The sequence below is a fragment of the Penicillium manginii genome (genome assembly GCF_028828005.1).
Source record: "Penicillium manginii strain IBT 31320 chromosome Unknown utg000009l:1.0-3297300.0:1.0-3298630.0, whole genome shotgun sequence".
Classification (NCBI taxonomy): domain Eukaryota; kingdom Fungi; phylum Ascomycota; class Eurotiomycetes; order Eurotiales; family Aspergillaceae; genus Penicillium; species Penicillium manginii.
This window is the reverse complement of record NW_026643110.1, coordinates 957,716-981,569: the sequence shown is the minus strand read 5'-3', so window position 1 is coordinate 981,569 and position 23,854 is coordinate 957,716. Positions and strand designations below refer to the sequence as shown.

General features: G+C 50.3%; 9 protein-coding genes across 9 annotated transcripts; 4 read left to right on the top strand and 5 right to left on the bottom strand.

Annotated features, from left to right (window-relative positions):
- Positions 1 to 721: 721 nt before the first annotated feature.
- Positions 722 to 2,748, top strand: N7533_012137 (uncharacterized protein; the record flags this gene model as incomplete). Its single annotated transcript, XM_057108787.1, has 2 exons — positions 722 to 2,187; positions 2,244 to 2,748. The coding sequence occupies 2 exons, from the start codon at positions 722 to 724 to the stop codon at positions 2,746 to 2,748; spliced, it is 1,971 nt and encodes a 656-aa protein (XP_056953888.1).
- A 707-nt stretch (positions 2,749 to 3,455) lies between these two features.
- N7533_012136 (Tim17/Tim22/Tim23/Pmp24 family protein) lies at positions 3,456 to 4,552 on the bottom strand (the record flags this gene model as incomplete). Its single annotated transcript, XM_057108786.1, has 5 exons — positions 3,456 to 3,513; positions 3,576 to 3,799; positions 3,928 to 4,249; positions 4,346 to 4,461; positions 4,538 to 4,552. The coding sequence occupies 5 exons, from the start codon at positions 4,550 to 4,552 to the stop codon at positions 3,456 to 3,458; spliced, it is 735 nt and encodes a 244-aa protein (XP_056953887.1).
- Positions 4,553 to 5,025: 473 nt separating this feature from the next.
- N7533_012135 (rRNA-binding ribosome biosynthesis protein RPF2) lies at positions 5,026 to 6,100 on the bottom strand (the record flags this gene model as incomplete). Its single annotated transcript, XM_057108785.1, has 2 exons — positions 5,026 to 6,031; positions 6,087 to 6,100. 2 exons carry the CDS (start codon positions 6,098 to 6,100, stop codon positions 5,026 to 5,028), a joined length of 1,020 nt encoding a protein of 339 aa, XP_056953886.1.
- Positions 6,101 to 6,396: 296 nt separating this feature from the next.
- N7533_012134 (valine--tRNA ligase) lies at positions 6,397 to 9,773 on the bottom strand (the record flags this gene model as incomplete). Its single annotated transcript, XM_057108784.1, has 5 exons — positions 6,397 to 7,403; positions 7,461 to 9,067; positions 9,123 to 9,474; positions 9,573 to 9,611; positions 9,743 to 9,773. 5 exons carry the CDS (start codon positions 9,771 to 9,773, stop codon positions 6,397 to 6,399), a joined length of 3,036 nt encoding a protein of 1,011 aa, XP_056953885.1.
- Positions 9,774 to 10,814: 1,041 nt separating this feature from the next.
- Positions 10,815 to 12,068, bottom strand: N7533_012133 (casein kinase II subunit alpha/alpha'; the record flags this gene model as incomplete). Its single annotated transcript, XM_057108783.1, has 4 exons — positions 10,815 to 10,904; positions 10,968 to 11,387; positions 11,457 to 11,830; positions 11,954 to 12,068. The coding sequence occupies 4 exons, from the start codon at positions 12,066 to 12,068 to the stop codon at positions 10,815 to 10,817; spliced, it is 999 nt and encodes a 332-aa protein (XP_056953884.1).
- Positions 12,069 to 12,525: 457 nt separating this feature from the next.
- N7533_012132 (ribonuclease P subunit p30 family protein) lies at positions 12,526 to 13,524 on the top strand (the record flags this gene model as incomplete). The annotated part of the gene is made up of 2 exons (XM_057108782.1): positions 12,526 to 12,601; positions 12,674 to 13,524. The coding sequence occupies 2 exons, from the start codon at positions 12,526 to 12,528 to the stop codon at positions 13,522 to 13,524; spliced, it is 927 nt and encodes a 308-aa protein (XP_056953883.1).
- Positions 13,525 to 14,604: 1,080 nt separating this feature from the next.
- Positions 14,605 to 14,982, top strand: N7533_012131 (uncharacterized protein; the record flags this gene model as incomplete). Its single annotated transcript, XM_057108781.1, has 1 exon — positions 14,605 to 14,982. One exon carries the CDS (start codon positions 14,605 to 14,607, stop codon positions 14,980 to 14,982), a length of 378 nt encoding a protein of 125 aa, XP_056953882.1.
- A 4,012-nt stretch (positions 14,983 to 18,994) lies between these two features.
- On the top strand, positions 18,995 to 19,789 carry N7533_012130 (ureidoglycolate hydrolase; the record flags this gene model as incomplete). The annotated part of the gene is made up of 1 exon (XM_057108780.1): positions 18,995 to 19,789. The coding sequence occupies one exon, from the start codon at positions 18,995 to 18,997 to the stop codon at positions 19,787 to 19,789; it is 795 nt and encodes a 264-aa protein (XP_056953881.1).
- Positions 19,790 to 20,362: 573 nt separating this feature from the next.
- N7533_012129 (mismatch repair ATPase MSH1) lies at positions 20,363 to 23,577 on the bottom strand (the record flags this gene model as incomplete). Its single annotated transcript, XM_057108779.1, has 3 exons — positions 20,363 to 22,104; positions 22,197 to 23,121; positions 23,185 to 23,577. 3 exons carry the CDS (start codon positions 23,575 to 23,577, stop codon positions 20,363 to 20,365), a joined length of 3,060 nt encoding a protein of 1,019 aa, XP_056953880.1.
- Positions 23,578 to 23,854: the final 277 nt, after the last annotated feature.

The window sequence follows — 23,854 nt, the reverse complement described above, 5'->3', positions numbered from 1 at the left end:
ACAGGGGTATCCACACCACTAGAACCGTAAATCCTTGTGGCTTGAGCTACGCATTACAGCTACCGGCAGGATGTTCTCGGTAGATGATGTGCTTTGAAATCAATATTCTATTCCATATCCTTCTAGATTCTTAGATAAGGAATTCAATCAGGATTGATGTATCTAACCAAATGAATGAAGGCCAAAGTCAAGCGGGCAGATATCGGTATCACGTGATCATATGACACATGCTACTCACGTGACCAACGACAGGTGACTTGAGAGTTTGCACTGTCTGTCCTCCTTTCAAACCAACCAAACATCCACCGTCGCCAGTCGCGTTCTTATCAGCCCGTCAGAGCTCCGCCGGAGCTACTTGAGTTCAATCCACAGCACGATTGACACCCCCGTTTGGGGCGTGGAGTCGAGAGAATTCCCTCCAATCATCCCCGGCTCACCTACTTCCTCCGTCGCCAATCCAACCGCCTCATCATCCATCGCCCGTTTGACTGGTTAATTTGCGCCGCGCGCTCTATTCGGAGCTTTACTTCCCCGACAACTACAGTCATTTGTGTCTATTGCGCAGGCTACGTGAAATTTCCTGGGAACAGATTCAGTCGCGCGCCTTGGAAGTTCGAAATTGAGATCGCGATTTTTGAACCTCCAAAGAATACCCTCTTCCGGACATTCTTGCTTCCACCTCCAATACCCTTCAATACCCTCTAATACCCGACACCACGCGATGTCCAACTCGGCCTCCGACTTTAAGATCATACCTACTTCCTCGGCTGAGATGTCTACGCAAAATTCCAATTCAAATGTCGACCCCAACAGTGGATATGCGCCCAATGACAACCATTTAGCAGGCTTGGTGGAAGCCGCAACGGCCGCGGCGGACCATGATGTGAACGAGTGGGCAGCGGTAGCACAGGCGGCTGCCACTGCAGACGCAGCATCGAATCAATTAGATGGGTACAGCACAGATATGCACCTCGGCGACGACACCTTCAGTGATGCACACTTTGGCTCTGGAATGGGAGGAGGAAGACATTTACGAGTTCCGAACGACCACTCGCAATCGTCTGGTCTCAGCCGCACCGTCTCAAAGAAGAGGAAGCGAAATGACGACAACCTAGATCCTCAGCTGGCAGGAGCGGGTCTCGGTAGTGCACACCAACACTATCAACCTCAGCCTACCCAACATGGACACTCCGGTGACAGCATGAGCATTAGATCCGTGCCCCCGCAGTCCCTGTCCGACGCGCGCGCTGTCGGTGTACACTCTGCTGCTGCGCTTTTCCGCCAACCATCGACCAACAAAAAGCAGACCCGACCTCCAATGTCGAAGCTCTTCTCATCCCTTGAACTATCGCCGGAAAACTTCCTTCATCTTCAGGCCGCAGCCAAGTCCTACATGCTGGATGATAATCACCCAGAGCGACGCGACTGTGTGGGCCAAAGAGGAAAAGGAGATACTGAGATGGTCAAATTGCGCCTGTGGAATTGCGCAAGAACCTTTTTGGATAGCGAGGGTAATGGAGATCGACTCTTTGGGGAAAATGTTGTCAATGAGGGCATGGGCCCGAGAACATACATATGGCCACGCGATTCTCAGAAGATCATCTCACTGGTCATTCCTTTATTAAGAAGAATGGTCACGAATGAACGACAACGCCAGTACGCCATTGAGACCCGTAAAGGAGGTGGCCCCGATGAACGCCGCCGTCGGAAAACGGATGAAAGCTTCGCTGAGCTAGGCGGCCCACGATATTCTCCCGAGCAACAGCTTCAGATGCACGGCCAGGATCACCGCACAGAGAGCTTGAGTGAATCAATGCCTCCGCCTCCCCCGATCTCAGCACCGCAACCTCCTCCTATTGACCCTGGCCAGCCAGTCGAAATTGGACTGACTGACCTTTTGATGGATGGGTACACTGTTGACTGGAACGAAATCGCCAGAATCTATGACATGTACAACCAAGACTATGAGCTGGATAGTCTTTGGTCTGTCTCTGGCCTCCAACAGCCTGATTGGCGTGGGTTGGTTGCTGCGGTTGATAGCCATTACTATGTCGTTCACAATGGTCACTACGAGTGCCCGTCCATGTGCGAGGACGAAAACATCAATCGCATCATTCACTCAAATACTGCATCGGATCTATCCTGGCGGATTGGCGGAGGTCGCAATCTGCCAGCCCGAGATGAGTTGTAAGTTTCAACATTGAGCCTTTCGTACAAGTTATCATCACTAACACCTTAAACAGTGCAAGCAGTATCACGCGCGATGTATCGAGAATCATCCGAGAGAACCTTGCCTCCCGGGAAGGCGCTCACAACCCTCCGCCAGGGCAAGACCATCACTTCCCCTCGCACACCCAGCCAGCTACCAACACATCATCCGCTCCCACAAATAACCCCTGTACGCAAGCCCAACCCCAAACATACCTCCGAATCAACATGCTCCAACAAGGGAAGCGTATATTACCCCGCCTCGACCTTCCCGCCGGCCAATGTCCAGACGTTGAAGCGTTCAAGCATACCATTCTCCGCCGCTATCCGAGCCTAAATGGAGACAACACCGATCATAACAGCCAACAAGTCAGAGAAACGCACGCTTCGTGGAAAGTCAAAGCATGGCTACCACAGGGCCTACTCCATATCCAAACTGATAAAGAGTGGACCATCGCTCTTCTCACAGCCGAGACTACGGAATGGATGGACGGCGATTTGAAGGTCTTGGTGGAGATCGAGGGCAATGCCCAGCACTAGGGGTGCTCTTGCTCTTGCCACGCGAACCCATTTTTTCTGCCAACGGAGATGGAAAATCTTGGACCTCTGTGATGTCTGCGAACCAATCTATCTACCACTGCTGGCCCAAAACTTCGTGGGCTCTCCAGTGGTAGGGGTACCTTCCCTGCCTGATGGATCCCCTTCCCGGGTCTCGTGTATTGATGGGCCTTGTACCCGGCACCAGCCCCCTTTGAGACGAACGACCTGGTCGAATTAATTCCCCCTCCTCTTCTTGAAACTGTATTATGAACTACTAGTTGCTCCGAGTGATTTACTACTGATACCTCAATTCGATCCATCTACCAATCAGATCTTTAATGACATACTACCTATGCCTATTTCTTGTGCAAAATGTACTTATAAACTTTATACTGGTACCTAGATAGGTATCTGGTAGTATTTAATCAGACTACTAGGTATACCGTAGCCTACTATATACTAATACTAATCATATTTCATGCAAAATGCAACTACTCAAGGCGGGAAAGAAAACCACTGATGGACAATGTCCATGTCTCATAGTACACAACGGCGGTATCAACAATCAACAGAAATGCACATCATGAACGAGTTCCGTCCAATGAAGAAAAGAGATACTCCACGCTTTACGCCGTACAATCCAAAACCAGTTGGATGAGAAGAAGAAAATGAGGCAGGATCCAGCCAAGGCAAGAAGCCCCCCGCACTCATTTGTTATGCAGCAATAGTGTCCGTAATGAGTCCCAGTGATCTGAATCGGCATAGCTAAATCGTGATGTTAGTAACAAAGTAGAAACCGCCGGGAGAAAGGCTCAGGCGCGACATACATGTATACCATACTGCTCCGCAGACTGGAGGCAAGGGTATCCGGGTACCAACGGAAAATATACATGACTGATGCCCAGGTCATACTAGCGAAGACGGGCCAGGCATTATCTGTCATCTTTGTGCGGGCTTCGGGTGTGATGAGGGAGGAGAGTGGGTGCATGTTGGGTTGGATGGCGAGTTTCCCGAGAGAGAGCATCACACGGGCGAAGACGTAGATGACGATCTGGGGGTTTATTAGCAACGCAAATACTACGGAAAGAAAGAGAAAAAAGGGAGAAATTTGCGCAAAAGATGTAAATCCCAGTACGTATTTCGGCAGAGAGATGGCGCGAGAAGGGCCGAGGTTCTTACCTGCTGGCTGATGCTCCCCCGTTGCCGGCCAAAGACCGCATATCCACCCATCAGTCCGGCAAAGAAGCTATCGTAGCGGCCCTCTTTCGCGGCGCCGGAGGTGTCGAGATTTCGCAAGACGATCATGGATAGTTTATAGATGATTGCGAATGTGGCGAGGTTTCGCGCGTGTAGGCGTGTGGCATTCAAGACTAACTTGATCTTTTGTCGGAATCTATAGCGGTTCGGCTTGGTTAGCCCGAGGGAAAGCGGAATGCGATAGGACGGAACGCGGGGAAATAGGGAGGCGAGGGTAATGAGGAATGTGTAATCACGTACGATCCTGATCTAAATAGCAATATCATGCTAGATAGAAAATATAACCCCAGTTAGTCTCATATCCAGTTGTCTGTAGTTGCTTTCCGCGGAACCGACGTACACCAGCGCATGCGGGAACCGCACTTTGGATCCGTAGACGACACCATTGCGCGCGCCTTTCACGAGTGATAAGAGAGGTTGAAACTCAGGCTTCAGGACGAGTTCTTCCAGGCGGGACTGTGATGTAACTTGTATTAACGATGTTCCGCTAGCTTGTTATTTGCATGTGGCTGCACTCTGCGGAATTGCTCACCAAAAGCACATCCATAGCGCTGAGGGACCTCGGTTGGAGGTCGTCGTTGAAAAAAGGGATCTATTAAGGGGTAACAACAAAGTGACTAGTCAGGAAGTTGATGAAGTTCAAGAGAAGAGGTGAAAAGAAGTCGAGAATCATGGCATGGGGGAGGGGAACGGCAGTTTGCGTCGGAACCGCCTGGAGAAAGGACCGAGGCATGTGAGACCTGCCGAGCTACGTCAGGGTCACGTGGACTACCAAAGGTCGTCAACTACTATATCCCAGTTGGGCAGGATTACAGTCCAGTAGTACTAGGATTAGATAGGGCGGGTAATAGTTATTGACATTTCCTAGATAAACAGTTTGGGAAGCAGCGCTTCTATACTTTTCCATGCAGATACATGACATATCCTGCAGACAGGCCTCAAAAAGCACAAAACCCCGGGAGCCGGTCCAAACGCCGTTGAAAATAGATACGCAACAATGCAAGTAGATCCAACTCTTTCTTACTGAATACGGGCCCGCTTGTGGCTCTCCTCATCTTCCGAGACTTCATCCACCGACATCATATCCTCATCCTCGTCCTCGTCTGCCTCCTCCTCATCATCATCCTCGTCCACACCAGCACGACGCTTCAGACCCTTCATCTTACGCGTCTGCAGGCCCGTAAGATCCTGCTTGCCCAGGTGGACACGGCCGACCTTGTCACCGATCGAGTCCACGATGATATTCTTCTTCGTCTTGATCTCAACGTTGGGGCGCTTGCCCTGCTTCATGGCGGTCTTCATAGCGTCGGCGGAAGCGGCGCGCATGCGGCCAATCTTGAAGTCAAACTTGGGACCAATCTCCTGCAATTCCACGCGAGGAAGCTTGTGACCACTGCGCTTGGTGATGACCTTGTACCAGCGCAAGTGAACAATAGGAGCGAGGTCATCACGGGGCTCTTCAGCACCGACCATCAGAACGTACTGTAGACCCTCGACATCGATAGCATTCGCCTCCTCACCCTTAAACATGTCGAGGAAGAAGGTCTTGATCATGGCGTGAGAGGTAGAAGTCGGATCTTCGAACGGGGTTCCAGCGAAAAGCATCATAGGTCGCAGGCCCTGGCCAACGTGCATGCTGAGCTCGCGGATGGGAGGAATATCTTTATCGTCCTTGGCGGGCAGGAGGAGCAATTCGCACATGTCGAGAAGTTGTGAGTTGAAGATTCGGGCCAGAGTGAGGCAGTTAGGACGCTTCTTGTTGCTGCTGCCGAACACGACCAGAGGGCACTCGTTCTTGTTGGCCAGAAACTCCATGCTCTCGAGGTTCTCGAATGGGTGAATGTTTGCATTCTTCTTGTGGAACAGGACGGAGTGAGGCTTTGTGAGGGAGTGGAAGGTCTTCAGCACGGTGTCCAGTGCCTGGGGGCATTTTGTGCCGTGGAGAATTAGCGTTTTCTTCGGGGGCTCGATGAGTTGCGGCTCTCGCGCCTTGAGAATGCGCGCTGTGCGCGGGTTCTTGGCTTTACTGCAGGAAACATGTCAGATGAAGAATATGCAAATGCCAATGGGCTGTGACTCACACTTCGCGCAACATTGTGATGGTGGGGGTTGGTTTTCTTGAGGAGACTCGGAGTAAAAAACGCAGAAAACTTTTGGGCCTGGGAGGTCTTGGCACCGCTTATCGATAAGCGCGGCCGGGGCAAATTTGGCCTGAGGCAGATATATTTTCGATCAAAGTTCCAATTTTACCAAATTCTAGTAAGTAAGGTCAACCCACAATTACTAGTAGTACTCGTACGTGATATGCTACGTGGCCAAAATGTTGAACAAGATAAAGATTGTAAATTGCGTTTTATTTATATTGTTATCCGGGTACAATCCGCCCGCATTTTACTCCAAACGGAGCTTCTCAAATTCCTTAATCTGCTCCTCCAGACGAGCAGCCTCGCTCTCGGCATCGCGAAGACGCTTCTCCTCAGCGGCACGAACCTCAGGCTTGACCTTATCCTTCCAGTTAGGGCCGCCCATGATGCCTTGTGAGCGGCGAACAGCCTCCTGCGCCTTTTCGAGACCGGCCTTGGCCTTCTCCTCCTGCTCAAGGGCTACCTCCTTAGAGACACGCAGGTAGACTGCAGCCTCAGCACCGACAGCGGCGACAACACATCCAGAAGGAGGGGTCTTGTTGTCGGGGCCCAGGTGGGACAGCTCGCCCAGGGTCTTTCCACCCAGAGACTGAATGCTAGTCATCTGCTCGGCAATAGTCTTCTCGCTGGTGGCGTCGTAGGTCTGGATAATGATATCGCCCTTAGTCTTCACATCGTACTGAGCAAGAATGGAACGAATGGCCTTGGAGGTGTTCAGTACAAGCTCGTAGGCGGTCTCGGCGGCAGGGTCGTGGAATTCTTCCTTGAACTCGGGGAATCTGGCAGTCATGATAGAGACAGTCTTGTCGTCGGGGCGACGGGGCAGACGCTGCCACAGGTGCTCGGTGACGAAAGGCATGATGGGGTGAATCAGAGTCAGAGCGCCATCGAGAGCAGTGTACAAGGTCTGCTTGGCAGACTCTCGGCTCTCGGGGGAAGCATCCTCGGCCAAGAGGAACTTGGAGTTCTCGATGAAAACATCGCACAGCTGGCCGTACCAGTACTGGTAGGTGGTAATGGCGACGCTGGAGAACTCACGGGCCTCGAGGGATTCATTGACCTCCTTGGCAGCAGCATTGAGCTTGTGGAGAATCCAGCGCTCAGACAGGGACTCCTTCCCAGTTTTGGTTGCAGTGGCTTGAGGCTTGAAGTCCTCGCCCAGCTTGCCAAGAACGAACTTGGTAGCCTGGTAAATCTTGTTACAGAAGCGACGGTATCCGTGAATGACCTGGATATCGAATGCAATATCACCACCTTTTAAAAATATCGTTAGCGTCATGCTCTGCTAGGAATAGAACGAAGACTACATACCACCAGTGGTGTAAGAGACAAGGGCAAAGCGAAGAGCGTCAGCGCCGCACTCGGGGATACCCTTGGGGAAAGCCTTTTTCTGGTACTTAGTAGCAGCGGCGACCTCCTTGTCGGCAAGGTTACCAAGGAGAAGCTTGTCATGGAGAGTCTGCAATGGAATACCCTCCATGACATCGATGGGATCGACAACATTGCCCAGAGACTTTGACATCTTACGGCCTTCAGAATCACGAATCAAAGAGTGGCAGTAGACCTCCTTGAAGGGAACCTGACCAGTCAGCTTGATACCAAGCATGATCATACGGGCAACCCAGAAGAAGAGAATATCCCAGCCAGTCTCCAGGACAGAAGTGGGGTACAGGTTCTCGAAATCGTGGGTCTTCTGGGGCCATCCCAGGGTGGAGAAAGGCCAGAGGCCGGAAGAGAACCAGGTGTCGAGAACATCGGGATCCTGAACAAGAGTGAAGGTTTTGCCAGGGAACTTGGCCTCGGCCTTAACCCGAGCATCCTCTTCGGTGCGGCCGGTCACCCAGAAGTCACCATCGCTATCGGAGTTGTCTTCGCCATCGATCTTGACGAAGTAGGCGGGAGCCTGGTGGCCCCACCAGAGCTGACGAGATAGACACCAGTCATTGATGTTGTGCATCCAGCGGAAGTAGCTCTTCTCAGCACTCTCGGGGCGAATGATGATATCGCCGTTCTCAACGGCCTTGATGGCAGGTCCAGCAAGGCTTTCCATCTTCATCCACCACTGGGGCTTGAGGATGGGCTCGATAACGTCGTTGGACTTAGCGCATCGAGGGACCTTCATGGGGTTGTGCTCCCACTTGACGTACAAGCCCTTCTCCTTGAGAGCATCAATGACCTTGTAACGGGCATCGAAGCGCTTGAGGCCAGCGAAGGAGCCGGCATTTTTGTTGAAGGTACCATCGTCGTTCATGACGGAGATGAACTCCAGGTTGTGGGCCTTTCCGCGGGTGAAATCGTTGAAATCGTGAGCGGGAGTGATCTTGACGGCACCAGTACCAAACTCGGGATCGACAGCCTCATCGGCCACAATGGGGAGAAGACGGTCAACGAAGGGGTGGCGAGCGTTCTGGCCGATCAAGTGCTTGTAACGAACGTCGGTAGGGTGAACGGCAATACCAGTGTCACCGACCATGGTCTCGGGACGAGTAGTAGCGATCTCGATGCGCTCCTTAGAGCCATCAATTTCATAGCAGAAGTGGGTCAGGACACCGAATTCGACCTTCTTGTCGTAGCCGGGCACGTCGAGGAGAGTACGGCCCTCGATTTCCTTGTTCTCGACTTCGAGGTTAGACAGAGAAGTGTTCAGAGAGACACACCAATTAACAAGACGGTTAGCACGGTAGATGATGCCCTCTTCGTGAAGACGAACGAAGGTCTCGGTAACAGCAGCCGACAGGTTAGCGTCCATGGTGAAAGCCTCGCGAGACCAATCAAAAGAACCACCAACTCTGCGTAGGGCGTTCTTGATGTTGGCGTGGTACATATCCTTCCAGTCCCAGATCAATTTCGTCATGGCGGGGCGTCCAATGTCGTGACGGGTCTTCTTCTCGTTCTTCCACAGCATCTTTTCGACAACGCTCTGGGTAGAGATACCAGCGTGGTCCATACCGGGCAGCCAGAGGGTAGTCTTACCCTTCATACGCTGCCAGCGGATCATCGTGTCTTGCAGGGCGTTGGTGAGGGCATGGCCCATGTGTAGAGAACCGGTGACGTTGGGGGGGAGGGATAGGAATGACGAAGGAGCCCTCGGGCTTGACCTTGCCGTCGGGGCCAAACTCGGGCTTGAAGAGATCGCGCTCCTCCCACCACTCGAGACGACCAGCCTCGATGACCTTGGGGTCGTATGCGTCGGTGGTCTTCTCTTTCTCGACCTTGGGCTTCTTCTCAGCCTTGGGCTTGGGCTCGGCGGCGGGTTGGCTGGCAGCCTTGGCTTTCTTTTCGGCGAATTTCTTCGCCTTCTCGGCCTTCTTGCGCTCACGCTCCACTAGAACGAACCTATATGTCAGAAGATATCCGAGTATATAGATCGAAGGGCTTGTCGAGTGAACAAGACAATTGAGGATTCCGCGGGGTCTGACATACACTCCTTCTCGGTCTTCACCTTGGGAACGGCGGAGGCATCTTGTCCGGCCTCAGTCTGAGGATTCTGGGTCGCAGGGGGGGTTTTGCAACCCGGCTATGAAGCGGCGCATGAGTACGGGAGCACTTCGTGACTTAGGTGAGTCATGGACTTGTGGGGGGTAGGGACTCACTGGGGTCTTGGGAGGCAGAGTTTTGAGCCATCCTTGTAAATGATCGATATTGAGGAGTGAATCTCCAGGGCGTCGATCGCGCCACTAATCTCCGGATAAGTATCTTGGGGAGAGGGAAGATGCGACAAGGAGGGGTGGTTGTGCGAAATGCGGGCAGTTAAATTTCCCACGACGAATGAGAGGGCGGGGCACAAGAGAGGATCGGTGGAGACCGCGGGCGCGCTGGACGTTGTAGTAGCAGCTGCAGGGAAACCGGATGTAGTTCCACCATTGAATTGTGCCTGTTAGTCTGTATTTTTTTTCGTGTCAATTGCCCCTTCGCGATATCTTTAGTCTCGCTGCTCAGGAATATTCTCTCACGTGACGCCGCTGGTGCCAACAGGTGACCCGAGTCGATAAGCAGATTGGATACTAGCACCATAGGTACTATTATTCACCCTTATAGAGGATAAAGAAAATTGGTCCGATTGGGGCACTCTCTGGAAATGCTAATCATCACTGGCAAATACTCATACGGTGAATACGAAGCTCTTGGGAAGGAAAGTAAACTGGGTCAGAACAAGAAATCAAATTCAAAAGGGCCATAACACCGGACCAAGGACTAGCATGGAGGAAAAAGTGGCAGAGACAAGGAAAAGGAGCGCTATACAATTAGAAATGGGAGACAACAACTGCCCCGCCGGCTCTAAGACGTCAACTGGTTTATTGCGCTCACTAACATGCCCCGCAGCCGAGGCGATGCAGGGCTGGATTGCCCAAGAAGATTAGATGTCATGTCTTATCATCAACGTCGTCTCCGTTCGGTTTGGGATTCGGTCACTGATTGCAGCCACATTTCATCAAGGAAGCCTGCGAAACAGCTTCCGTGGTTGCGTCATTCACTCGCCTTCTCGTGTTCTCATTTCGTGCACCGTTCACGTCGGCATGGTTCAAACTCAGACAAAAAAAGGGTCCGGGATGCCGGGGGTGCTGTTTTAATGGCAAATGGAAGGGGTGAGAAAGGAGAGTGGGGATAGTGGAATTGGGGGAATAGAGGGTAGGAATGCCATTGCCATCAACACACCAACTAAGTTCAAGATTGGCTGTTGTTGTTGCGGGCAACATCAGCACGGACGGGATCGAAGTATGCGTGGGCCATGGCTTCTTGGGCGGTCAGACGTTCCTATGAGAAAAGGTCAGTATATGTACTTCTACGCAGTCCAAAGTATGATGGAAATCCACGTACAGCATGATCATAACGAAGTAGCTTGTCAAGGAAGTCAATAGCTTCGTCACTAATAAAGCGCTGGTTTTCGGGAGTGACAAAAGAGTGCCAAGGCTTGCGGGGGAACCTCGACAGAATCTCGTCGTACTGAGGATCTAACTCAATGTCGTACTTGTCCAGATACTCGAACAGCTCCTCAGTCCCAAGGACCTTGGCAATCTTGACCAATTGATCGGAGTTACTGTTGCCGTGGAAAAATGGCTCTTTGCGGAAGATCATGGAGGCAAACATTGCGCCAAGCGACCACATATCGAGGGAGTAGTCATACTCCTGGAAGTCGACGAGCAATTCAGGGCCTTTGAAGTACCGCGACGCAACGCGGACGTTGTACTCGGTACCCTTGTGGTAAAACTCGGCCAGACCCCAGTCAATAAGTCGCAGCTAGAAGAGAGTTAGAGAGAAAAAAAGATCGTCAAGTGAGATAAAAGCCGCAAAGGAAAGCCAACACACCTTGCGCTTCTCATGGTCAATCATAACGTTGTGGGGCTTGACGTCTCGATGCATAATACCCTTGCTGTGGCAGAAGTCCAACGCCTTCAGCAGCTCAAAAACGTAGTAGCGAACATCGTAATCCGTAAAGCGGGGGTACAGAGTCCGGAAATCGGTGTTGTTGACAGCCTCGAAAACCAGACTGGGGGTTTTGCTCTGGTTGTCACGTACCACATCCAGCAGCGCGACAACATTAGGTCCCCCGGCCAGATTCTGGAGGATCTTGATCTCTCGCTTGATCTTCTTCTTCTTAACAGGCTTAAGAACCTTGATGACACATTTCTGATAGTTGACAACGTTGATGCCTTCGAATACCTCCGAGTACTTTCCTCGGCCTAGAGTTCCAAAAAGTTAGCAAATAGTCAGGCAGGCACATCATCTCTATAGTTTAAGGAATGACGGCGAATGGTACCGTCATTCCCGGGAGTTGGGATGGGCTCCAATCAGGCGCGAATTACCTATCTTGCGAACAATTTCATAGTTCTCCAGCACACCCCAAGAGATGTTGACACTGTCATAGTCCCAATAGGACCGAGGCATATGCTCGTTGACATCGGCATAAACACGCGCCATGATGATCGCAGATGGCTTCCGAGCCCGCGCCCACAATCGAGATATGCGGCGGGGTCACGCGGGGTGCGCCCGGGTGACAGAGATAGAGGGGAGGGAGGGGGAGGTCGGAGGAAGTATTGACACAGAAATAGAAGAGACGCAGCGGGCCCAACAACTGACCAGCTCAGACACAGCCGTGCTATCAAACGTCCTAAAGCAATGGGTTAGAGGGGGGTTTAATTCTGATGCGAGCAGATCTGATGTTCCGTTGTCACGGGACTTGGGCTGTGGGGAGCCGGACCAATATGGTTAATCCGCTCGGACTTAGTATTCTTCCGAACTGATTTTCTGTGGGAAAGCGCGATTTCCCTTTTTGGACAGCTCAAGTCACTTGAACCTCGCGCTGTTCTTTTGCTTTTCCTTTTGCTTTTTCTTGTGCCTGGTGGCGTCTTTTAAAGGCCCTCTCTCCCTTCCCATCATGTTCTTTGATTTAAACGTTCCTTATAGTCCAGATGACTCTGACGTTCCTCATACCTTGAATTTCCTGGCAGAACGTAAGTCATTCTGCCGACAACCAGCACAAGATCCAGTGCTAGACCACATGAGGTACTAACCTGACCCTGCAGTTGGTTATACTACTGTCGCCTTGTCTCAAACAATCAATGGGAAGCTCCCTACAAGCATTTCCCCGCCGTCTCTCCCGCCGAATCCGCCTAAATCCCTCCAGCTGCTGACCCGGCTCAACCTGACCTTGTCCGATCCCGCGCAGAACCAGCGTCTGGCTAGTTTGACCCAGGCATACGATCTGGTTGCTCTCCGTCCGACAAATGAAAAGGCTTTACTCAACGCTTGTACAAATCTGGAATGTGATGTGATCTCGCTCGATTTATCAGTTCGTTTGCCGTATCATTTCAAATTCAAGATGCTGTCGGCTGCTATATCACGCGGAGTCCGACTAGAAATATGTTATGGCCCCGGAATCACAGGAAGTGGATTAGACGCTCGCCGGAATCTTATTGGGAATGCTACAGCATTGATCAGAGCCACACGAGGCCGCGGTATCATTGTGTCCAGTGAAGCCCAAAGAGCTCTGAGCTTACGAGCTCCATGGGATGTGATCAACTTGACCTGTGTTTGGGGCCTTTCGCAGGAACGTGGCAAGGAGGCAATCTGCGAGGAATCCAGAAAGGTCACGGCTCTTGCTAAGCTGAAGCGCAGCAGCTGGCGGGGCATTGTCGATATTGTCCATGGCGGCGAGAAGGTTGAGCGCCAGAAACCGGCGCCGAAGCAGAAGGCCTCCACAAAACTCGACACCCCAACCACGCCTCGTAATGCGGCTGATACTTTGAAGCGAAAGGCTTCGCTGGGGTCTGAATCGGTTGAAGAACCCGAAAAGGCAATTTCAAAGAGAGAGATGAAACGCCGGGCCAAGAAGGCCAAGTTTGAGTCACGAGGTGGTGATCCAAGTGACACCTGATTATGAGGTGTTTCCCTTGTCCTATTACCCACACCGCGAGCTTGCTTCTATCTGCCGAGTAAAGAGAATTCGACAGTCAGATGCACATCGCGAAATATCCTCTGATCCAGAGACCCCCGCAGCCGCTCTGCTCGGAAAATTACAGGGGGTCATCCTACTATCTGCACGCCATTTAGTTCGCCAAACAGAGCTCTTTCTAAGTCCGCTTAGAAATTTATTGACCAATATCGACAGTCGCCCGCTGTGACTGTATATGGGTCAAAGAGGGAGGTACTGCATACGTCTGCACTTCAACTACTAGTCTGCTCAAGGTCACACATAAGGTAACTATTACCACCCTGACACCTTTGCATAGTTGTCCACAGTTATCTTTTGTCCTGTATCTAGTCTCACTTGGAGAGGTCTCGAGTGTCTAGAACTCTCTCTGACTGCTTGGATCCCTCGGCAGGCTGCCTGCCAATCGGCAGCCATGGCTGATTATCCGAATCTTCTGTATTCAAGTTGGCCCGCATAGCCTTTCAGGCACCAAGTACATCTCACTGAATAATTGGAGTATCATGAATATTTGATCTACTACTTTAAACAATGTATATGGAATTGCCGCAAACGCTTCATATTTTCTTTTCCAATAACCTTGTCATGCCAGTAGTATTGAAAGGCTCATTGTTTTGAGTTTTGTACAGTATTAAAATCGCATATGCACTCCGCGGTGAAGAGAGTGGATAGGCTCCCAAGGTTTCTGAACGCATCTAGTATCCTCAGTGATATCACAAGCTCTGAGACATTATACATCCAATAACAAAAAAAATAGTTTGTAGCTACTATGACATCGGTACGTCTACGTCATGGACCATCTCCAAGAAAACTACCAAGGGTGCCCAGGTGTGGGGCTATGAATACGTTCCTGAGAAGGCGTAGAAACCTGATTTTATAGATCACCTCTGGATATAACTTGAAATTGATATAAGCCTCCCACCTGGCCAGTTATCTTCTAGCATTCTTTCTATCATTTCACATTATTTCAGCCAAAATTCAGCCAGACTATCGCTCATTCTCGGTATCAGAGTACTTTAATCCAAAATGAGCCCCTTCCTTCGTATTCCGTTGCGACTACGAACTCCAGCCTCAATTCCTCTCGGTCGCAACTCGAGCAACGTCTTCGGCCAGCAAGCATACGTTCACGACACTGCCCAGAAATTTTCAAGTGCAAATGAGCATAACCTAGAAGAGGAATGTGACCGCGGCAACACTCCCAACCACCCGATTCCTTCCAACAAGGCCCACCCCACTCTTCGAGACGGCAGGCAATCCAATCTGGCCGATATAAGCGGCGTAAAACATGAGGATTTACCAGAAGACGTACGGAAGCACAACGAAGAAATTGAGCACCGATATGATCGGTGCTACAACCATATTGGAGATGAGGGGAAAATCGAGAAAGTTTTCGAGGAGAAATGATGGCATTGCCTATTAGAGACTCACCTTTATCAAGGACTCGTGAGTGTGAAATTCAATGTACTGTCTTAGAGATATTTCATGCACAACACCTGGGCAGCCCTAAAGTGCTCATGATATACCTACATAGGTACTATCTGGGCTTCCCAGCGCTCCAGGGCTTCGAATGTATATAAAGCCATCTTTTTACGAAACCACAAGCTGCCCAGTGGTTGAGGGAGAGCCAGAAGATTGAAGAAAAATATAAATCTAGAAGTAGTACCAATTGAGTTGAAATAAACTCAAATAATAGTAGTGAAGGGTGAAAATCATCATGTTTAATCCAATGCATTCAAGGGGAAAACAACCTTAGTATGTTGATATACCGAGCCATTAATTACTACACTATCGATGGCTGATACGTTCTTAGTTGTTAGGTTTTCTTTCAACTATCCAAGACTGGCCACTTCCAAGGTTGCTAACACAATCAACAAATGTTCTTATATCAGTTTTAAATTGAAAAGCTCTTTGATTCATATGATGTATGCCAATGTGGAGGCATCCCATTGGAAGGACGTATATACTATATGTAGGATTTATTTGACCAACAACGAAATATAGACTCCACTCCTTACCACAACTTGAAGGTATCACAACAAAACAAAACATTCCGATGCAGCTAGTCGGGCCTCCACTCGACTTAAAGGGAGTATCCACCTTCAGCCCTACAGTAAACTTCCGACCTCCGAAATCCCAGGTCTATAATTTTCTCATTTGATCCGTCAAGCTATGTGTGGAATCGGATGGTGCTGCGATATCGCGGTGGAGGAGGCTCAAGTTATGTAGTCTACACTCGAATGTTGGGCAGTCATGCGCATCAGATGAAACTTCATGATGCTACCAAGGCATTGTGTGGCAATATCAAACTGGAGTTGCATATTTCACTGTCGATCACTGAGAATAGGCTGGCGGATCTACCGCGTAGCAAACATTGGAATCTGGTGACAAAAAGAGAGGGAAAAAGAAAATGAATCAAGACAAAACACCCCAAAACATCAAATATCCCCATTGCCGAAGACAGGGTAGGAAGAAAAAATTGACAACGCAGAAAGACAGCCCTTGCTAATACGCCAGCGCCTCATACAAAAAGAAAAAGAGGGGCAACACGGGAGATGCGGAGAAGACGGCGCACGTTCATCCTCGGCTTTGAAGTCAGAGCATCCATTGCAGCGGGTCGAAGGGCGAGATTGGAGGAAGCTCTCGTCATCTCTTTCCAACCTCAGAATTCCTAGCAAGGATAGGTCCTTGTCGAGAAATTTCCCCATCCGTTGTAGTCCTCCCCCCGCTGCCGAAGCCTGCATGCATGCACCATTTGATAGGCGCCCCTCGCAAGCATCACATTGAATGCACGTCCAATCCAAGTCAATTCCACAACGCCTTTACCCACTGCTGAAAAGCTCCATTTAGACAGACCCAGTTTCTTGCTAGATATTCGTGCAGCCGTGAGACAAACGTCATAATCTCCTAGCCAGATCGGGTATTGTCGGACTCCCTCCGGATTCCCCATGCGGTTGTGCTAAGAGATCCATTCCCTTAGTTCATCCTTTGGTATCTTATGTCCGGAATTGCCCCCGCGTCGTCTTCTTTTGGCTACTGATTACTTGCCGGTCTTTCCCCTCGCATATCTCTGATTAGCTAGAACTATCAGAAAGAATGCCTGCGAGTCACCTACCCATGCCCCCCATGTATTGGAAGGCTATGTCACCACCACTGCCGTTTGTGCCACTGTGTAATAATAAGCCGTCAGTTATTATGGACTGAGAGACGAAGCGGGAATGCAATGTTGTCAAATACCTCTGTGATGTCCCACCTGAACCTCCCGAGGGGTTTGGGGGAGCTGGCGCGCTCTGTCCACCGTCTTCGGAGGGCATTTTGTGGATTTGTTACTCAGATATTTCGTTTCGGAGAGATGGAGAGATGTAATGAGGGAATCTTAATGACAAGGTCGAAAGAACGAATTCACGGAGGATGAAAGAGCCAGGAAAACGGTGGCATCTTAAGAAACACAGGAATCAACTGGTGCCGTAGGCGATTCCTTTATAAAATTCGACCTTGATCGGAATGCGAAACGTAGCGATGGAGTAGCATATTGGGCACATAGCTTGATCTCCAATAACAAGGCCCGTGTAGCCGACGATGCTTCAACCAAATAGCGGATGGACCAATGGTGAACCCTCTGAGCGCGGCCGCCCCGAGGAGATAAAATTGGGCAGAGGAACTCCGCAGAAAAGAGCCGCATTACAATGTGTTAGAACCAGTCTCCGCGTTATGTTGACGCACTATGTAGATGTACTCTCCGCTGTATGCTGTAGATGCAAGTGTATAAGGATTGATATGATGGTTGCCTTGTGCGAACCAGGTGCGAACCAGGTGCGAACCCCTCTATTCGGGGTCTGGCTCCCACTGGCTCTGAGCAATGAAAGCAACCAGGGAAAGTGGTATCCTGGGCAGGTCATGTCATCTTGGAGGGTGAGGATCCAGGATCCCTCCCCCTCTCTCACATCGTGTTCCGCATCCTCACCCGACCCCGATATTCTGACCAATGAGGTGTGACCCACGGGGACGGTCCAAGCATTCGGTTGTGCGAGTCATAGAGCTTCCTCTTTATTCGTGATAATTAATGGTCTAGCATTCCCAGAATTAGGATAGTTAAGCCTAACGTCAACCTCGGGAGATCTTGTTAGTTGGGCACCGACCCGGAGATGCGTTGGCCCGTTGCATGATATCCACCTTTCATGCGACCTATACAAAGAGACCTCGTACGCTTCTCATGCATATTCGTTCGAGCTTTAATTTATTCTGTTTCACATGCGAGCGCCTTCGTGGAGAGGAGGTGGGGTCGAATGAACGGCACAAGGTGTGGATACATTGGTATTGAGCTCTTTCTTTTGGGAATCCACACAGCTTTCAAGTTGTTCACCCCATGCTCGTAGATAAATAGGGAAACTGCGTCAATTTTAACAGTAAATAAGTTTCATAATTACCTGATTACTTAAACCTGACTATATCAGACCCTCCCGGTCGATAGTAAGCAGACTAAAGACTGTAGATTAGATCATACCACTCCCCGTCCTCAGGCAAAATCCAAATCCTACTGGTATCAAAGTTAGTACTAACTCAGGTTTTCGTGGAGCAGGTTAAACCTAGCATGGAGCCGGCCCTTGAACTTGAAAGTATAATCGAGAATATACTAGTATCATCTGTTACTATCTACGAGTCATCCACGCAGAGCCACTGCTATTCTAAGGTTTCAAGTTGGTCATTGCTTGGCTAAAAGCAAGTTATACACTATACTAGTAGTAATATCTCTTTGGGTCACCTGCCATCCGGTCTATCGCTTCAAGTTTTGATGGCCACTAATAAGTTCAATTCACCACGATTACACCATCCGATTAGATATAAGGTTGATCTGACCAATAACTTTAGAAAGAAATGCTAAGAATTGACGGGTACCTCGAATCCTAAGGCTAGTGCTTCGGATCTCCGGTGAACTTCTCAGGAATGTGGCTTTTATGCATCACATGGTTCCCAGTGGCCGGCTGATGCATTCCGATATCAAGCGGGGAATGGTTAAGGTCAGATCAATTTTTTCCGACCATTTCCAGCATGAGATATCCCGTGATTATCAGCCTGTCTGAATATTCTGTATTTATCAATATTTACTATCCGATAGTCTTCTCCGGGTTCATATACGAACACAGTATGGCTCTGAGGTTCTTTCTAAGGTTCCCCGGACTATCGGCCCCGGCCGCTATCTTATCGACCCCAACTTCAACCGGAGAGCGCCGACATTAACCTCTCCGCTTCCATTGACCCCATAAACCCACCTTCTGCTATTTTCTCTTTCGTTCTCTCCGAAGAGGAAAACACCGACAAAGAAAGGCGATAAATTGACACAAGAGATCGCACCAAAAGCGAGAGAACCGCTCTACAGCCCCGATTCTATCAAGCACCTTCTCCAACCCCCACTACCACCATGGCGCCAACCCTCACCTTCAACCCAGCCCTCACACTGGTCCCCGAGCCTCTGAGCCCGGCCAGCTTCGCCCAATTCGGCACAGCAATTCAATCGCCTCTACCGCGCGACCTCAGTGTTGCCGTTCAACCGACCTCCCTGCCCCCAAACCCGCACACCCCGACGCCCATTCTCGCAAACCAAAATTCCGCTCTCAAGTTCAGCCCTATCTCGCCTATGCTGGACAACTACAAAAATGGACCAAGTGGCACACCCTCGGCAACAAGACTGACCATGTTCTGCTGCTTCCCGCGCAAACTCCGCAGTATCACAGCCACCAATCAACCCGAGAAAGAAGCCTTCGATGTTCGCATTCTAGAGCGCCACCCATACACCCACCAGACTTTCATCCCTACCGATCTATCGAGCCACTCCAAGGTTGGAAATGGCGAGGAAGAGCCCGTTTTCTTGGTCGTTGTTGCGCCCACCCTCAAAGGTGAAACTACTACTGCGAAGGACGAAGCCGGCGAAGTTATTACAATTCGCGATCCGCCCGATCTGCGTAACGCGAAGGCTTTCATTGGACGAGGTGGTCAGGCCGTTACTTACGCTGCTGGCACTTGGCATGCGCCGATGGTCGTGCTTGGCCCGCGCCGTGTGGATTTCGTTGTCGTGCAGCACGTCAATGGCGTTGATGATGAGGATTGTCAAGAGGCGGCCTTCGGCGAAGGTATTAATGTTGATCTTGGTTACAAGGGCCAGTATGGCCGTAAAGAGCTGGCGGGGCCAAGGCTTTGGACAGCAGCGAAGCTTTAGACTATGGTGACTCGAGGTTTAGACAATAGATATTGTATAAAATCATCTCAATTTAAGCGCACATTCAAGCCCTAATCTGCATTCTGGCTCTGATCTACCTAGGTATGCAGGCTCCATTTGCCACGACGATCCATTCTCCCGTCACTATGGCGAGATTAGGTTACGGGTTCATTACCGAAGGTTATTATCAATCGCGGTCGTTCCACTACGCCGGAACGGCCCTCAGATACTAAATATACCCTGGACATGTAGATAGGTCTGTGCGCAACCTTGGAACTTGAAGATGACCTTGGGATCTATCTGTAGGACGCGTGTACTATTAGGGTACTGGCGATTACTAGTATTAGTAGTAGGTCAGTGGTACTATCATAGCATAAACTACCTAGGTAGTGTCTATCGTTCTTGCGGGGATGGTTCGCTAGCGCTGTATCATAGCCTTTTTAGGTACACAGTAGATCTTGGTAAAATGGCTGGGCAAATGAGCCTTTATTGTACATATTTACATAGACGATCTATTTTACATAGGCCCGGAAAGACCTGCGCGCTATCGCAAATCAACCTGTCGTTTGTAAGTCACGAACCGAATGGCATCTTCGGACTTTCAATCGGTAGGACTGGGGAAGCGATCTCCGCTCGCAACTCTTCACGGACACTTCTGGCAAGATCAAGAGATTCTTGAGGAAGACCCGCCAATTGGGCAACCTTCAAAGCATGCGATTCACGGTTAACACCTTTCCGCAGCCGATGCACAAACGAGAAAGCCCCAGAATCCATCTCCTTGACATCCGTGCAATACCTCTCCAGATGCTCAAATTGGCTCGTCATATCCGCCAGCGAGTGGAAATGTGTCGCGAATAGTGTTCGGGATTGGTTATGATAGTGCAGATGGTGCAAACAGGCATAGCTGACAGCTGTCCCGTCCTCGGGTGTAGTGCCTCGCCCAACCTCATCCATGATAACGAACGAGTGAGGGCTGGCTTGTTTCAAGATAGCGGCCGTCTCAAGCATCTCGACCATGAACGTGGATTGGTCACGGAAGAGATCGTCAGCCGCGCCGATGCGACTGAATATCTGGTCCACAATTCCGATTTCGGCGTAAGCGGCAGGCACATACGAGCCCACTTGCGCCAGGATGGTGATCAAAGCGTTCTGCCGCAAGAATGTACTTTTGCCCGCCATGTTTGGACCAGTAATGAGCCAGATTCGTTCCTTTTCGCCGAGGAAGCAGTCGTTACTGACGAAAGATCGACCCTGTTCTTCCAGGCCAAGCTTGACGGTTGGATGCCTGCCGCCCACGATTCGGTGCGAGGTGCCGTCGTTAAGAATCGGGCGTACCATTTGCTGCTCTTGAGCTAGAATTGCGAAGGAACATGCGACGTCTAGTTCATCCATGACTGCTGCATTGCGTCTGATCTTGACCAAGTTGAGGATGACTTCTCGGCGGAGGCGCTCAAATATGGCTTGCTCCTCTTGCCGGATTTTGACTCGAATAGTTTCCATTTTATTTCCTAGCTCGGTCCACGCAGGGAGATAGAACGACCTGGTCGATTTGGTGGAGGAAACGTTGCGCGTGATCCCTAGTTCCTCAAGGGCTTCTTGTGAAACCTTCGGTCCTTTGACGTGGCAAATATGGCCGAGGCCAGGGGTCCATTTGAGAGTCAGCGCGGAGGAACCGACTGAATCACGAAGGTGTTGAGTTAGCGACGCCTTTTCCTCCCACAGGCGCTCGATTTCTGCATGCAGCTTGTTCAAGGAACTGCTGGCGTCGCGTCTCATGATCCACGTATCAACAGAGCCGGATTCTGCATCCGCTGTCGCTGCCCGGTCACTGCTTTTGGTTCTGACCTTCTTAGGTAGCGACTGGAGGTCGCTGGATGTGCCTTCATTGAGTGTGACTTCCTGTGCTAGATTAGCTGCGGCGGCGGCGGTGCTGTCTTCGATACGTTGTTGCTGCAAAAGGCCCTCTTCGTCAATAGCGGCAAGTATCCTTTCTGCAAGAGCTATTGGTCCATCCAGATAAAGACGTGATATCATGGTGTTGAGACTGTGTTTCGCGTCGGACGAAGAAGAGGGTAGGTGTCTCTCGTGATCAGATAGGACCTGTCTAACACCTTTCGATGCCTCAATAGCACGGGAAAGACAGATTAGATCATCGGGGTCTCCTTTGCCAAGTGCAAACTTCTGTACTAGTCGTTGAGCATCATAGCTACGCTTCAACAGCTGGACAACGCTATCACGGAGCTCCTCGCTCGCGATTAGTACCGCAACAAGGTCAAGCCGCTGGTTGATGATGTGTAATGAAGTAGATGGAGAAGCTGGGAGGTATTAGTGGAAGGAATTAGTAAAGTACGCCAACATAAATTACTACCTAGGTAATAATTCTTTTGTTTATAAGAAAAAAACTCACTGAGTCGGTCTCTTAAAAGACGGGCGCCGCTCTTAGTAGATGTTCTGCGGACGGCATGAAGCAAGCTGCCCTTTCCAAATCCATCTCGTGCAGTTTCGAGGATTTCAAGACCTCTCAAACTATTCCGATCAATGTTCATTGATTCATCAAGATGTCTCCGACGTGGGGGCTGTAGTTTGAGATTCGATCCCTGCAACTGCACGCGAATATATTCAAGTAAGCTGAACCCAGCGGCAACCTCCTCCGAGGAGAAAGTTGCATGAGATTCCTCAGGGATTGGAGCCTCAAGCATTGATTCCCATTGTGACATCGGTGCGAATGTTTCGGGAAAGCGGAAGAAAGTGACGAGGCGATGCTCGAAGCCGACCAAAAGTTGCAGCTCCTGCCCGATGAGATCTTGGACTTGCTGATCGACAAGAATCTCCCGAGCTCCGATGCGGGCTATTGCAGATGGAAGCATTTGTAGAGAGGTGAGTTGAGTAAAAAAGTCCCCCGTGGAGAGATCCAACCAGGACAATCCTACACTTTGAGACACAGAAGACAGTATATGTTGAGATGATTGTGCATCGTCCTTTTGTTTCAAGTGTGCTTCTAGTGATGGAACATCAAGGTATATTGATAGCAAAAAATTATGCTCAGATGGGTCAATGAATTTCTCATCGATTAATGTTCCTGGTGTGATAATCCTGGCCACTTTCCTATCGAAGAGCAAGCCCGTATTTGATTTTGCTTTCTCCTCTGCCGCCGGGGTAAATTCCTCACTGATGGCCACATATTTGTTTAGGTCTTGCACTAACATTTTCAGGTACCTATCGAGTTGGAAGAAGGGGAATCCAGCCATGGGAACAGGCCCGGCGCTGGTCCGCTTGGTTGCAAGCTTCATGCCGAGTAAGGGGGCAAATTCCTCAGCTTGTTCGAAGTAAAGCTGAATACAACATATTAGGAGTTATCTTCGACGATGGGAGGAAAAAAAAGAAGCTATACATACCTCATAGAAGCCCCCAACACGCGTGAGAACTACACAATTCTTGAACTTTTGCATGTTATTTCTGTGACCCTGCACGACTGTCGGGTAACGGGGGGCGTCGTCGACGCCATCATCATAGGCCTCAAGCTTCACAACACCTTGTGGAAGATCCTTCAATTTGACAGTAGATTTCGTCTTTGCGCCTCTTTGTTGCTGGACCACTGGGACCAACGGCGTCGCACTATGGATACGCGCGCGAACTGGCGAGTATGGCGAGTATGGCGCATGGTGACAGATCGTTCGATGCACGCGGCAGCGATGGGATGAGATATTCACACCTGTGCTTGGTCTTAGTGGTAATTTCCAGGATGGTCTCCATTGCACCAATGGCCTGCCATTCAAATTCAGGCGCATCATTGCAATGAAGCAACTCGATCGAAGCAGGTAGCAGGGGAGTTCTGCCGGTCTCTCATCAAACTAGAAGCTCCCCTCCGCACTCCGCCTTCCGCCTTCGCCATCCACCGAAATCTTCCCGATTGCTTCTCTCCTTTGAGAGATTACTACTATTTCCAAACCCTGGCCTTCATTTCTCCCCCAACAAGTCAGCTCGCTTGCGACAGGAGAATGAGCCAGGTTTGTGACTCCATTTAATTTCACTCAATCGCTGATACCCCTCCCCGACGTGGACGAC